Source organism: Amblyomma mixtum, chromosome 3 (assembly GCF_055824585.1).
Source record: "Amblyomma mixtum isolate Tamu chromosome 3, ASM5582458v1, whole genome shotgun sequence".
In the NCBI taxonomy this organism is placed as follows: Eukaryota; Metazoa; Arthropoda; class Arachnida; order Ixodida; family Ixodidae; genus Amblyomma; species Amblyomma mixtum.
In genome coordinates this window covers 310,781,693-310,796,311 of record NC_143014.1, presented here as the reverse complement: position 1 = coordinate 310,796,311, position 14,619 = coordinate 310,781,693, and the positions used below count along the sequence as shown (strand labels likewise).

Genomic DNA, 14,619 nt, shown 5'->3' with positions numbered 1-14,619 from the left:
TATTTTTACTTGTAAAGGCTAGGCTTCAAGCTTGGAGGGAAAAAAAACTGAGGAGGGAGTGTCCGGCGGCAGCCTTGAAGCCTAGTCTTAACAAGTAAAGATATAGTAAACAAAAGAAAGTTTGTCCTCTCGGGATCACGCCGTGATAGCGTGCGGTAAAATCTAGCCCCACTGAGCACACGCATGTGCGGACTAGCGCGGCAAACTGACCGTAGATCAACCTCCTTGCTGTAGAGGTCCCGCGCCACAAGCCGCGCATACGCGCACACTGAAACATACCAGAACCGAAACATAAAGGACTGACTGGGAGAGCGAAAAACTGTGGGAGAAAACGGCTTCATAAACACTCTGCTTGCGAACGCTGGCCGCATGGCTTCAAGGCTGTCGCCGGACGCTCCATCCTCAGTTTTTTTCCTCCATGCCCTCGCTGTCCGAGAGTCACGTGCTTTCGAAAGGACAACTGGGAGTCTTTGGCAGGTAGCGCAGCCAATAGTAACGTTGCGTGCAGCGGCGCCATCTGCTTCAAGTAAAACAACCTCAATAAACCCCAGCTGCAAGTTGGCGTCAGTCCTGTCTTTTGTGTACTTTGTGCGTCCTCGTTTCTTGCGCCGTTACCAGTTTTTTCTTTCATCTGCTTTATTGTCTGCTGTGCATACGCTAATGAGCTGAGACGGCGGCCAACGAGGATGGGGTAGTCCTCACGTCCGGCTTCAAAAAATGTGACGTAACGGCATCTGGTGCGTATCCGAAGTCAGCCCCCCCCCCCCCCCCCCCAAGAAAAAAAAAAAGAAAAATCACGGGAAAATCGCCTGCCAGCTACTATCGGCTCCAATTTTCTCGCACTTTTTTCCTGTTGCATTGTAGTCGCCGTCCATGCCGTCGTCGTTTGTCCGGTAATTTTTCGTGATGCGACATCACTCATTGTACAGCATCAGCGTAAGATCAGCGCGTGCTGAGTGTACGTGTCCTGAGCGCAGAAATTGACAGCCCCGAAAGGTAAGCGTTCACTGTCAAGGTTAATGTGCCCACTTAGGCTGGCTGTTCTGCATATGCGTTGCAGTCCGTTTCACGGGTGCTTGAAGTAGCTTAACGCTTCGGTTATTTTTTTCTTCCCCGCACTGCAAAGTACTGACACCTCACAGCGTGTAAAGGTTGCCAGTGGGTTAGCAAATGACCGATACATGCCACTGTGCTCACAGCGCGACTTAACACATCGCACTACATACTCATAGAAAGCTCGGCACCATTTTCATTGTTTTGGTTGAGTTTTGTGCGAAAACATGCTCGAAAGTACAGCAGAGTCGACGTCGTGTTGTTCTTGCGATGATGCAGCCCAAACACCGCTGTTGCAGTAAAATAATTTAATTGAACGAGCGATATAATCAGACAGCGACTGTCACGAAGCAAGGGAGCCGGAGGAGGAAGTTGGAAGCGAAAGCATACGACTTTCTCCTGATCTCTTTCGATGACTCTGGAAACGCACCTCGCCCATTCTTTCCCTTCTCCGTGCGCGTGCCTGACTGATACCGTAGGCGCTTTTGCAAGACGGCCTATCAGGGAATCGCGAGTTAGGTACAGCTTCGGCAGGGTGCGGACGCTAGTACCTCGAGATATGCTGCGAGCTGGTGGGGCGTCCAGATCAAAGCTATCAGCTGCTTCAAAGCTCGCTGCCAACGGGTTACGGAGCTCTGATCGGAATCTGCCACAGCATCTTCCCTTTGGTGACACCTTTCGGCTAGCAGCCAACATTAGAACGTCTCATTAATGCTAAAAACTAACAAACAACGTTGTATCGTGAAGGGTTTCCAAAATTTTCTCGCCTGAACTGCTGGCTAGTTTGCGGTGAAACTGCGCACAGAGTTTTCGCGTTCTGCTAACTTTTGTCTCACAGCAAGTTAACTGCGGTACTAGCGTGGTTCAGCCGCGCAAGATGAAAACCCGCAATCATTTGCACCGAGAACGAGGAGCCAAGAGCCGCCAGCGTCGGGTTTCCGCCAAGGGGCAGCGCTGATGCCATCTCTTGATTGCAGAGGAAAGCGCCACTACGCGAAAGGCGCCAAGGCGAGCGTTACTAGGTGTGCGGGTCCTTTGATGGCGCCACCAGCGCCCTTCGCGGAAACCCGGCGTCGGCGGCTTTCAGTTCCTCGTCGTCGGCGCAGACGATTACGGGTTAGCAACGGGCGCGGCTGAACCGGGTAAGTACCGTTGTCAAACTTACCGCGAGACAAAATTTACCGCAACACGCAACCTCTGCGCGCAGTTTCATCGCAAACAAGCCAGCGGATAAGCTTACCGCGAGACAAAAGTTACCGCAACAGGCAACCTCTGTGCGCAGTTTCATCGCAAACAAACCAGCGGATGAAGCAGGAAAAGTTTTACAAGTATTCACGATAAAGACGCGCAATGCTGTATTATATATGAAGTGTTATAAGAAGTTTAACACTACAAGCAAACATTCTAATGCTAGCAAGGCGGCAATGTGGGCTAGTTGCACATTCGAGGGGAATAACGTGCTACACACGGACCAAAAACAAGAACTGAAACGACGGACACAAGACAAGCGCGCTCACTTGGAACTGTTGCTTAGAGTTATTAATTAGCAAATAATGTGATATGTTCTATAATAAGCATTGATCTAACGCTCCAAATATATTTTTTTTATAATATAGCCTTGTGAACGTTAGTATAATACTTGAATCAAAACTGGTTTAGGAGAGTTTAACGTCCCAAAGTGATTCAGGCTATGAGGGACGCCGTAGTGAAGGGCTCCCGAAATTTCGGCCACCTGGGGTTCTTTAACGTGCCCTGAAATCGCACAGTACACGGACCTCTAAATTTCACCTGCATCGAAATCCTACCGCTGCGGCCGGGATCGAAAATGCGTCTTTCGGGCGAGCACCCGAGCGCCATAACCGCCATAAGCCACCGCGGCGGCTTGAATCGTAAAACAAATATTTTTTAGCACAGGGTCCATAAACTTTCCCGACTGTTCTTTCAGTAAACGTGTTTTTCAAGTAGCAGTACTTTGCAACTAAACTACACGCGCAGTCCCATTTTTTGCTTATTAATCAAACATTCGTCCCTATTACTCATGGGATACGCCACAATGATATCGCAATTCCCGAAAAAAGTTAAACGCGTCTGGCAACACTGCGCAACATAAACGGAAATGCCCGCCGAACAACGTGCACGCAGCGGTACTTTTCCTTGATGTTGTGCTTCGATTTAGTTTGTTGAATAACGGTGATTAGGCGAAGGAGAGCGGATTATAGCGGCGGACCATTTCTGCATTTTCGGGCTGAAGAACCAGTGAGATGACATCTCCGGAATCGACGCCCCGCGCAGTTGTGCGCGTAGAAGAGTCGCCTGGGTCGCAGCCTGGGACGCGCCAGATCGCGCTCTTTGTGTCTCGAGAGCCCGGTCGTACGTTGGAAGGCGGTGCACGTGGACCACCGACTCTTGTGATGCTGCAGGTCCCTGCGGCGTGCAGCGCCCGTTCACTGCTACGGGCAAGTCGCTGTGCGGTGTTCGCCAACCGACACCGCACAGATAAACACTCTTTTCTCAACCGCTTGATTGGTTTCAAACGTTGCATGTCTCTGGCTGCGGTTGCGTCATCACAGCAGCATGAAAACGAGGCATAGGCTGCGCTTGCTGTAAGTCGGCCGCGCTTTGACGGCTGTCTGTGGAGGCAGAGTCGCGTCGGTATATTTAGCCGCGCGGAGGATTGTGGAAGTGTCTCTCATATGTTTTTTTTTTTTATTATTACTAAAGGCAGTGCAATACGTGATACAGAAAAATAGGGCGCTTTTTATCGAGGAGAACGTATGCAGAAGCCGTACTGACTGACTCTGCCTTCGCAGACCTATTCTTCGTCTGTGTCCGGTGACCGACAGTTGCTCTTGTGCGCGAGCCCAGTGAGCTCGAGAAGGGCCGGCAGCATCGGAATATGATGCGTGGGTAGTCTGCAGCTTGCTTTTGCAGATGCCAGACAAGAGTGGATGGGGGGGGGGGGGGGGGGGGTAAAACAGATGAATCCTGGAAATATCAGGGGTGCACTTCTATCCACGTCTGCCCTTCAGTTCATCTCCCGCTTGTCTCCCATTACGTCGGCCCAGCACTGCATGCGTGCTGCGTGCTTCGTCGCTTTGATGATACGGCAATGCTGAGTGAGAGGCTATCGCCGCTCGAGCGCACTAAACCGTTCGTAAATTGTAAATTGGTTTTTGAGGAAAGGAAATGGAGCAGTATCTCTCTCGCATATCTCGGTGGAGAAGGGAAGGGAGAAAGGTTGGAAAGAGAGAGAAAGAGGTGCCGTTGTGGAGGTCTCCGGGATAATTTCGACCATCCGGGGATCTTTGACGTGCACCGACATCGCACAGCACACGGGCGCCTTTCGCATTTAGCCTCCATCGAAACGCGGCCGCTGCGGTCGGGTTCGAACCCAGGTACTCCGGCTCGGTAGACGAGCGCCTTGACCATTGAGCTACCGCGGCGGGTCTAAACCGCTAGCCTTACGGCTTATACTTACAGCAACGTGAAAACAGCTGGAGATATACTGCCGAAAGCACCAGAATAAGTTCAGTTGCCAATGACGGCGCGCCTACAAAACGGAACCGCGTTCACGACACGGTCACGCGACATGAAATCAGTAGTTACGAGGGAAGTTGGTGGTTACCGGGAAGGAATAAGTACCCAGCGAAATGGTTCGAACAAACGATCCTGGTCACTCAGCGCTCAGTCTTTTTTATCCGTAACCGGTGTGCGTCTTTTGATATACTCTCGGGAAACGACAAAATGACGCTCTGCGGGCTTTGCACCGAGATCTTGGGAGAGAAAAAAACAACGCAAAAAAATTGCCTGTGGTTCAACCCGGCTCGAGCGAAAGCGAAGCCGGCAGAATTAAGGCGGAAGCCTTTTCATCGTTGTAAGCTGGAGTTGAGGACAGAAATCTCACGCTTTTCAATTGGTCGAAATGGTCGTGACGTCACAGTGCGCGAATTTCAAACGGGGCCAATTGTACTTTGGCTGGTAGCCATGCAACCAATTAAAGGGATCGTATAATGATGCTCCAAGTAAGTGGGACTGAGTTTAGTTTGTAAGGGCCAGTGCGGGTGGCACCATCAGGGGACACAGGGGGACGGCTGGCAACATGGGAGTAGGGGATGCAACCCTGTGTACGGCTGGCAACACGGGGTGGAGGGGACGCGACGCCGGCGTGGCGGGCATGTGCGCGGTTGCGATCGAGTGGCGCGGTCGAAGTGGGCCCGGGTGTGAGCTCGGTGCGCGTTGTGTACGGCGCGCGAACTGCGGACGACAAGTGGGGACCCGGGCGCGAGGGACTGAGTGCGTGCAAATAAATCATCCCTTGACAGGTTAATTGCTTAATTAACAAATTAGCCTAATTAACCTTTATAGTCAGTTCAGATAAATATATAAAACCGAGTAGGAAATTGGTCGAGCTGGGGAATCGAACCAGGGTCTCCGGAGTGCGACACGCCACTCCGCCATGCCAGCTCGATGGTTTGGATTGAACGAAGGCGCGTCTAGAGAATACGGTGTCTTCGTTCACTTCCATCTTCCTCCCTTCCCGTTACGGCGAGGTTCAGGTCTCCACTGAGATGTGCGAGACAGGTACATTTCCTTTCCTCAAAAACCAATTTACCGACGAGCAAGGCGTAGAGCCGAACGGGCGATGGCGTTCATTGGACTCCCTGGCAGCGTTGCTAGACGCTCTCGCGTTCCACTCTTAGAGGCGAAGCTTAACATCTTGACCACACATCAGTGACACAAGCAGCTACACCGCGCTCAATGTTTTCGCCTGACAGCACTTTAGGGCAACAAAGCGCCCCCCTGAATTTTTTTTGTAACGGAGAATGGTGTGACGTCATTTCTACGTCATCGCGTGACGTCACATCAGGCGATGCGAATCTCAGCTCTAAAGGTCAAGGGTGTCATGACCGCTGGTCAGTGGTCGTGCTAGTTGGCCGGATTCGAGCGGCGGCGCGCTTTTTGTGCCGCCGTCTCTCCAGTCCAGCCGTGCGGCCGTAATTTGCGTGTCATGACTATGGCAAAATGACTAGGTCCTAGTTTGACCTTGCTGGGCTTTGAAGGTCACAGCGATGAATCGACGCAAAATCGGAAGTTGTACCTCGCGTAGTAGAGCTTTCGCACACGGAAAACTCCTCTGAGGTTCGCTTTTTCATTTTTTTGCCCTTTGCGCGACGGCATCATGGCGAGTTGACAAGAGAGATGCCGCTCAACAGTGCGCGAATAACGTAAAGCTAATATGCTCGAGCTGAACAGGCGGTTTCTCGTCGTACTCTTTGAAGCCAGATCAGGGTGTCTTACAACGCGAAAGAAATTTAATCGAGATGATGACGCATGTGCAGTGTGTGGTAGATCTGTAGAAACAATTGAACATCTTGTACTAGAATGTGGCGGCATCCATCCGTGTGTCGATGCAGCCACAGTCACTCTCCCTGAGGCCCTGTGGTTTAGAGATAACAGTGGTCATTTAAGTAAATCTTCGGTGGAAATTGGCAAAAAGCGATTGGAGGATGAGTGGCTCAAAAGCATGCAGGTGACGTAAGCTTACAAGTGCACGAATAAAAATTGTATTTAATGAAAATGGCGAATTTATTGAGAAATCTATCACAGTGATAACACTGTTATAGAAATGTAAAGAAAAAATGCGGAGCATGGTGGCAACTGTCACCACCGTTTCAAAGGGTACGCCCATTATCTTCCTTCCATCCACCCATCCATCCGTCCGAGTGTGAGTTGCATGTTGTGCTGTATTGCGGAGCTCAAGTGTTGGTCCTTGCAAAGTGCTTGCTCATGCAGGGTTGCTTTGCCGTGTTAGACAGCGTCAAGTTTATGGTCTTTAAATGTCTAATTGATGTAAGGAAAACTTTAAAAACGCTACAGCATTAGAGCGGACGTTCGGAGGGAAAGTCGCGCTCTTTGTCACACGTTGTGCTGTGGAATGACAATGAGTAAAACTCGAGTTAAACAGCCCCGCCGCGGTGGCTCAGTGGTTACGGCGCTCGGCTGCTGACCCGAAAGACGCGGGTTCGATCCCGGCCGCGGCGGCTGAATTTCGATGAAGGCGAAATTCTAGAGGCCCGTGTGCTGTACGATGTCAGTGCACGTTAAAGAACCCCAGGTGGTCGAAATTTCCGGAGCCCTCCACTACGGCGTCTCTCATAGTCTCAGTCGCTTTGGGACGTTAAACCCCAATAAACCAAATCGAGTTAAACAGTGACTAGGAGGTCGTAGCGTGACTCAAATTTCAGTTGGGTTAATCAGTTGAGAATCGAACCCACGACCCTTGAGTTGCGAGTCAGAAACGCTAACACTAGGCCATTGAGGCACGTTCGTTTACCTTGGTGAAAGGGCCACTGCCCAGGGTTCTGGACGTGTTAGACAAACAAGCCCAGTGCATAGATGAGGCATGGAAAATGACCTCTGCAAAATGCTAGAGGCATGCGCGCTCCCGAAACTATTAAAAATTCAAATCAAAGCCCGTTCGCTCTTCCTTTCGAGGAGCCAACCTCCTCGTCCGCTACGCTGGCATCCCGAGCCTTGCGGATGACGTCATTCGCGAAAGGCATTCCATTGGTCCGTCGAGGGATGGAGGGCGGGCGTAGCCGACGCGCCGCGCGGTCTGCTCGTTGCGCGCGCGCTTCCCGTCTCGCCTTTCGTTTTCGCCCACGCATACAGCCCACAATGACAGCGTGTTCCGTGCGCTGTGCCCCTCGTTCGCACACTCGACCGCTCCGCACTCACTCAGCGATTCTCGCTCGTCCTTCGAGTCTGCACCGCCGCTGCCCTGGTTTTTCTCGGCTCCTTTGAATGCCAACAACTTAGGCGCCACCTCGATGGACACTTCCGAGGCGTACACGCGAAGCGCCTGCGCGCCCAGCACGCGCCGCGACGGGCGTCAAAAAGTGGCATGCACCTCCATGCTCCAGGTGCTGGCTCGCTCCCCCTCGCGAGCCGACTGAAAAAAAAAATGCCAAGCCGTGAACAGTGATTGGGGAGCTGCCAGAATTCCAAGAAAATTTGGGGGAACCTGAAAGAGCTTCCAGCCCGAAGAAAAGAGTCCCTGAGAGCCCCGCGGTCCTCCCATTGTTGCCAACTCCAAGGGCCCTTCCTGGGTGTACACGCCCAGCGTCGGCGCTCTTGGCGTACGCCGGACCGGGCGTCGAAAAGAGTCATGCATCTCATGTCCTTGGTGCTGGCTCACGCCCCTCTCGAGACGGCGGAAAGAATTTCAAGCCATGAAGAAAAGGGGTCGAGGGGCGCTGAAAGGATAAACCGCGAAGAAAGTTGGGGGGAACGGGAAAGAGCTTCCATGCCATGAAGAGTCCCCGAGAGCCCCGCGGTCCTCCGATTGTTGTAAACCGGACCCCGCTTCCGACGCGCTCGCTAGCACCCGTGCACAGGCGCCGATATCTGGCACTGTCGGAATGCGCAGAGCAGGCGCCGATATCTGACATGCACAGATACCTGCGCCTCGCGCATGCGCAGACAGGCTCCGTCCGTAGGGAACACATACACAGAGAAGCGAGCACTTTCACAGGCCTGCTTTCCACGAAAATACGAGACGGTTTCCGGGTACGCGCTTCGCGGTGCGTTTCGAACAAAAGGGACTCCCGCCCCTCCGGTCGTAAAACTGGAAGGGGGGTCATGTAAACAAGCGTGCAGGCATGAAAAGGACGCTCGCTAACCAGGGATGACGTTGACCAAAGCAGACAGGTAACAGATGTTGAGGTGGTCGACCTGACCCGGTCTCTCGACTGTTGAGTGGGCCAAGAGAATGCCTCGACGCTGTTTCGTTGTCGGATGCGCACGCAGCGAATGGAATCGAACCGCAGTTGAGTACAAAGTGATCTTATAATGGCACGGAAAGGTATCCCCCCCCCCCCCCCCCCCCCCGTAATATATAACCATCAAACAAGAAGTGTGCTGTGCGTTGCGTTATTACTGCGTCGCCGCAGTTACAGACCGATCAGTATGAATCGCTTCTATGTTGGTTGTAGGCGGTGAAACGAACTTAGGCGCCCTGGTACGTTTTTTTGTTCTGCATATATTAGCATGTATGACAGCCCAGAACGTTGTCGGTTCGACAAGTTCGCTGGAGAAAGTTTCACAGACATTCACATAGACAAGGGCGTCCGCAGAACTGCAGAAGGGGTGGCATCCGATGTTTGGGTATGGGGGAGGCGGTAGGTTAGTACCAAAAAGGAACTATTTGTGGTCTAAACTGCGCACATGAAACAAAAATAAGAAGCAGCAAATTAGTGCTAGGCTGGAAAACAAACATTGGAATTTATTAATGAACAAAGAACTGAACGCAATAAGCAAAATCCGATAACTTAACATCACCTAAGCGTGCTAATCAAGCTGTGTAGTTTTCTGCTATAGTGCATAAATGATATCTAATTCCAGGGGGGTGCAACCGCACCCCCCCCCCCCCCCCCCCTTTCCGGACGCTCATGCACATAGATTATGCGTATTGCGTGTTATCAGCCCCTCAGTAATTTTAGTGCGATATCTCATTGGGAGTTAAAACATAACTGCGTTAACACATACAAAACCCTTGTTGCAATCTAACTGCTTCTTCAAGAACATCTGCTACGCCAGCAATTACACTCAAGACAGGCAATTTCTGAGGGATCTCGGGATTGATAGCATAATGTCAGTGCCTTCGTCATTGCACTGGCATCGCACAGTACACGGACCTATACAATTTCGCAATTCTAGAGGCCCGTGTACTGCACGATGTCCGTGCACGTGAAAGAACCCCCGGGGGTCGAAAGTTAGAGCCCTTCACTACGGTGTCCCTCATTGCCCGAGTCGCTTTGGGACGTTAATCCCCCATAAACCGTCTTATTAACTGTCTGTTTTCTTCTGTTCCGTAGTCTTTCCAGTGCTTTCCGGCTCCTTTTGGCTTCCCCCCTTCGGCGAGCGACACGTTCCGATGCTGTTTGAGAGAGGAGCGTTTTTTTTTCCTCCGTCGTTGGGCTGGTTCACAACCTGCGCGAAGTGGTAAATAGGTGAATGTTCTATATCGCGGAGCCAGGATGAAAGCAAAGGCCACATGCATTTGAGAACCAATATTTTCACTGAATACTTTTAGGCAATTTTCCAGACACTTTTGGGGCATTTATATGGGAACGCCAAGTGAAAAAACATGCACATCCTAATCTCCCTATTAAATGTGCCTTCATTGAGCGTATACACAATTGTAAATGGTTAGCAGCTTTATTCTGTGTGTTCGAGAGAACGCAATCATTTGAGTGGGCAAGCTGCATTGAACAAGTAATCAGTTACCTTGGCCCAGGCCTGAAGGACCCTGCGATGGTGCGTGAGGGCTCCGGCCGGTTTCAGGCAGGTGTCCTGCCCGGGGCACAAGATCGCACGACTTGATGGCTGTGGAAGGGCAAAAGCGTCGAAAGGGGTGAGGGGGGGTTATATATAAGCGTCACCTACTTATCTGATAGATTGTAAAATCCCCAGATAGCTTGCTTCTGTGCGCAACTTACGTAAGTACCTTCGGCTAAGGATTCGATATGGATATCTTGGCCATTGTCAGGTGCTTCTTGTCGGGTGGCAACACAACCAGTGCTTGCAGGACCGCTTTTTGCCCGAAGAAACCGTCGGCCATTTGAGCTCGCCTCGACACTTCCCTCCCGGGAAGCTCGCGGCCGGTTTCCTGCCGTTGCATGCCACCTTGAATTGAAAGACATCCTCAGGTCAGCGAACACATAACCGACGTTCGAGCAGTTTTCAGCTAAGATACATTCTTAACACGTTGGCAAACTAACCCCACTGTGAAAACAGAAAAATATAGGTACACAGAAGCAGGAGGTTAAACACTGCATGCATGACTGAAAAAAGCACTCACTTGCAGCCTGGGCGTCAACGCGGGTCGGCAACCTTTACCGTTGGCACGGCCATCAAAAGCAGCTTGTTCTTCATTGGGTCCGCGTATTCAGCGTCCGCCAAGTGGTCGGAGCAAAGGCGATATAGGCGTTGTTTAGCAGTCGCCTCGCATGTGCCGCGCCAGATCCAACCGACTGGCGCTCCGGCAGTTCGTCGATTCGCAGCCACCACCCAGTGCTTATCTCAGATTTCTGAGTCACGCAGAGCAGCGCGTGGCCGACAGCCGCAGAAATTATCTCGCCAAGCATGATGTCGCCGAGATTTTGTGTCGCTTTTGTGGGCGAAAGGGCACAGTTGGCAGTGAGCTTTTCAAAGTAGCCTGCCCTTTCTCTGTCTGGCGATCGTCACCGCCGCGTGACAACAATGCATTCAGGACAAAATCGCCCCTTCTGTCGGGCATCGCGCCCAGCGGTCGACGTCGAACGCGGTAACTTGAAAAGTATACAAGCGTCCTGGCGAAAGCAGTTTTGATTGCATCGAAGAACGTTATCGAATTATTGGCATTACCGTCTGGTGTGCAAAGATTATAGAAGAAAACCTTTACATCTAACGTCTCCTATTGCAAATGACGCCATAAAGGGACATGCGCACCTTATAAGCGCACGAAAAGCATAAACCGAACATAGCAGCAAAAACGCAGGGAAGCTCGAAATGCGCACCAAGGTGTGCGGCAGGACTTCAGGATTCCTCGAAAACTATTTACTTTGCGCATAAAGCTGCTCGTGGGCGGCAGGTGGTAGCGTTCTGTTTGGCATAGTTATCCACATCACGTAACTCGAGCGCAAGTGACCGCTGGCTTACCTTTCGTCGAGTGGGAACCGGAAGCACTTGACACAGCTTTCGGTACAGCTGTGTTTGGCACCGCATTGCAACTCGAGAGTCACGCGATAGGGTCTCTGTGCCATGATAGAGGCTCGGGCGCACTTGAAACGTGACGATAGTCGGAAATTCGGCCCAAGCAGTGTACGCCTTGCTCGGCGAAACTCGGATGCGCTCAAAAAACCGCGCCGCTCATACGCGCTCTCATCTATCGCCGCAGCAGCCGGGATTGCGGCGCGCGCTTGCGAGCCTGCTGTCGCAGCGCAAAAACAAAAACAAAACGAATGTCTTTGGAGGAGAACAGGCGCGGGAAAGAGTGAAAACGTAGCAACTACAAAATATTCAGTTCACGTTTTAAAACTATTGCGTGTGCTAGAAATAAAACACGAATGGAGCACGCGTAGGAATTATTCGTTTCTAAATATGGCTTCTCCTCCAATCGCCAGGTGCGGTGCAGTTGTTGAAACCGAAACTAGCCGGAGTTACCTACCTCTGGTTTTGACTCGATGTTGCTGGCTCCAGAGTACGGACGCTTTCAGAAATACGCGGCCCATACTGCTAAAGCCCCCTTATGTTCCAAAGGTATAGCGCAAACCATTGTTCAAATAGGAAAGGAGAATTTCCCCTCTACCCCTCCCCTCTGTTCTTCGCCGTTTCCTGCTCTCCCATTGGACGAGGCTTCACACGTGACGAAGAACCCGCGCGGCTTTCGTTATCGCTAAGTTATCGCGGCAAAACGGCGCCATTAGTGAGCGTAGAAACACCGCGACACATGAGCGCTGTGCGTGAGCGTAGACTTTCTACAGTCTTACGTATGAACAGCCTTGTGAAAATGCGCCCAGAAAAGTCGCGTATCAAGGAAGCGCGTCAACGCGCCGCATGCGATACGAAATGAAGCGGGCGGTAGCGGCCGCGCGCTTCGCTCACCGGGCGAGGAGGAGTTTGCGCTACCTTCGGAAAAAAAAAAAAAACAGGGAGCTTACCATTCTGATAGAACTAATAGCCTATTTGCTTATCGACAACTATAATAGGCAGTTAGTCCAATAAGGTATGCGAAAAATAGAAAATATGATGGCCCGTTTGATTCCCTGAAGCTGGGAGGTATAGGATTTGCATGGTAGCATTTTGTGCCGACGTCCTTTGGGAACTCTGCAACATAACAAGGTCATGCAGAGCATATGACATGCGCCACACTTACCGTATGTAGACAGGCAGCCTTCATTCGGCTTTCATGGTCTCCTTCAGCACGCTGTAAAAAAAAACAAAACAAAATCAGTCAGAATGACGCGAAATACCTTGGCAGCTCTATTTCCAAGTATCTAATCGTCAAAATGATTGCCAGCCGTCATTTTCGAATGACGGTGTTTTTGATCATTTTGACGTCTTGTTTGTCAACTAGGAACATAACTGAGCCGTCAGTGCAATGACCTCATGTCTTTTGATATTACAGTATGGCGTCATTTAAACCTAGTGAAGCAGCGCAACGGCACAAGGCCAAGGTAAGAAGAGGACAAACGCAGCGCCGAACTGACAACAAATGTTTATTCCGGATGCAATCAGCATATATATACTTCAGCACCTTCGAAAAAACTACAAAGGAAAGAGAGAGGAGCGGAAAGCTTCAAACCCAATCACTATGCGCATGCAGCTGCATCGCGTGTACATCGGTCATATGACATCAGATAGTTGTGCTCTTTCAACGAAATGGCTACGGAAGGGGTGCTGATACAATTCTCACCCAGCTTCATGATTTCAGATGCCTCGATTATCGCTCTAGTAAGTTTATCCTTGTGTTTTGTAACTACAGGGCTGTTTTTGAATTTCGGAAAACAGGAACAATCACGACAGTGAATACCTATGTGGCGGGCCGCATTCTTAACGTTGTTTCCGTGCCCTCTAAGTCTTTCATTTAGACAACGGCCCGTTTGGCCGATGTATGAAGCACCACACGTCAACGGGACTGAATACACCACGTTATCTTGGCGTGGCACGTACTTCGTCCTGTGGTTTTTCTTGCAGTCATGGCCGGATTCTGATCTTTTATCCTGGCCATTCACCCTCGCACACAAGCCACTGACTGAAAAAACAACATCAACTCCAGCCTTTTTACCTATTCTCTTCAGATTGTGGGACACGACATGGACATAGGGTATAATTGCCAGATTTCTTTGTTTAGAAAGAGGGGCAGCGTTGCCCCCCTTTAGCTTTTTCAAAATCCCTTCTGCTACTGACGCCAGAATATGAAGGGGGTATTTTGCATCGGTTAGTCTTTCAACCTGATTGAAGAAACTATGTTTTATCTTGTGTGGACATGATTTTTTCATGGCATTTTGAAAGCATGACGCCACAATGCCTCTTTTCACGAGCTTCGAATGGTCTGAGCTATAGGGAAGTAAGGGCTTTTTACTTCTAGGTTCAAAAGCCCAGCATACATGGAAATCATTGAAAAATAAGGTCAAATCAAGGAACTTAATGCGATCGTTCACAGCCACTTCATGTGTAATTTCCAGCGGAGAAAGCACTTCCGAGAACATCGCGCACAGGTCATTCACTTCCGAAGCGAACCTAGCCGGGTGACAATCTAGCAAAGAGCATGGAAACAAGAATGCGGCCCGCCACATAGGTATTCACTGTCGTGATTGTTCCTGTTTTCCGAAATTCAAAAACAGCCCTGTAGTTACAAAACACAAGGATAAACTTACTAGAGAGATAATCGAGGCATCTGAAATCATGAAGCTGGGTGAGAATTGTATCAGCACACCTTCCGTAGCCATTTCGTTGAAAGAGCACAACTATCTGATGTCATATGACCGATGTACACGCGATACAGCTGCATGCGCATAGTGA

The 14,619-nt window shown here is 50.6% G+C and overlaps 1 protein-coding gene and 1 long non-coding RNA gene across 2 annotated transcripts in view; one reads left to right on the top strand and one right to left on the bottom strand.

Moving 5' to 3' along the window:
- Positions 1-3,156: 3,156 nt before the first annotated feature.
- The window catches only part of wds (WD repeat-containing protein wds), a 97,814-nt gene continuing 86,351 nt past the window's right edge, over positions 3,157-14,619 (top strand). The window contains exon 1 of the mRNA XM_089583916.1: positions 3,157-3,509. Coding sequence (XP_089440042.1) covers positions 3,315-3,509 — 195 coding nt within the window. The 5' untranslated portion in view covers positions 3,157-3,314. The remainder of the gene's footprint in view (positions 3,510-14,619) is intronic.
- LOC149355592 (uncharacterized) lies at positions 9,906-11,072 on the bottom strand. The gene is made up of 4 exons (XR_016289731.1): positions 10,916-11,072; positions 10,562-10,740; positions 10,342-10,440; positions 9,906-10,044 (listed from the first exon to the last, which is right to left on the bottom strand). It is a non-coding gene; the product is annotated as an uncharacterized LOC149355592 (long non-coding RNA).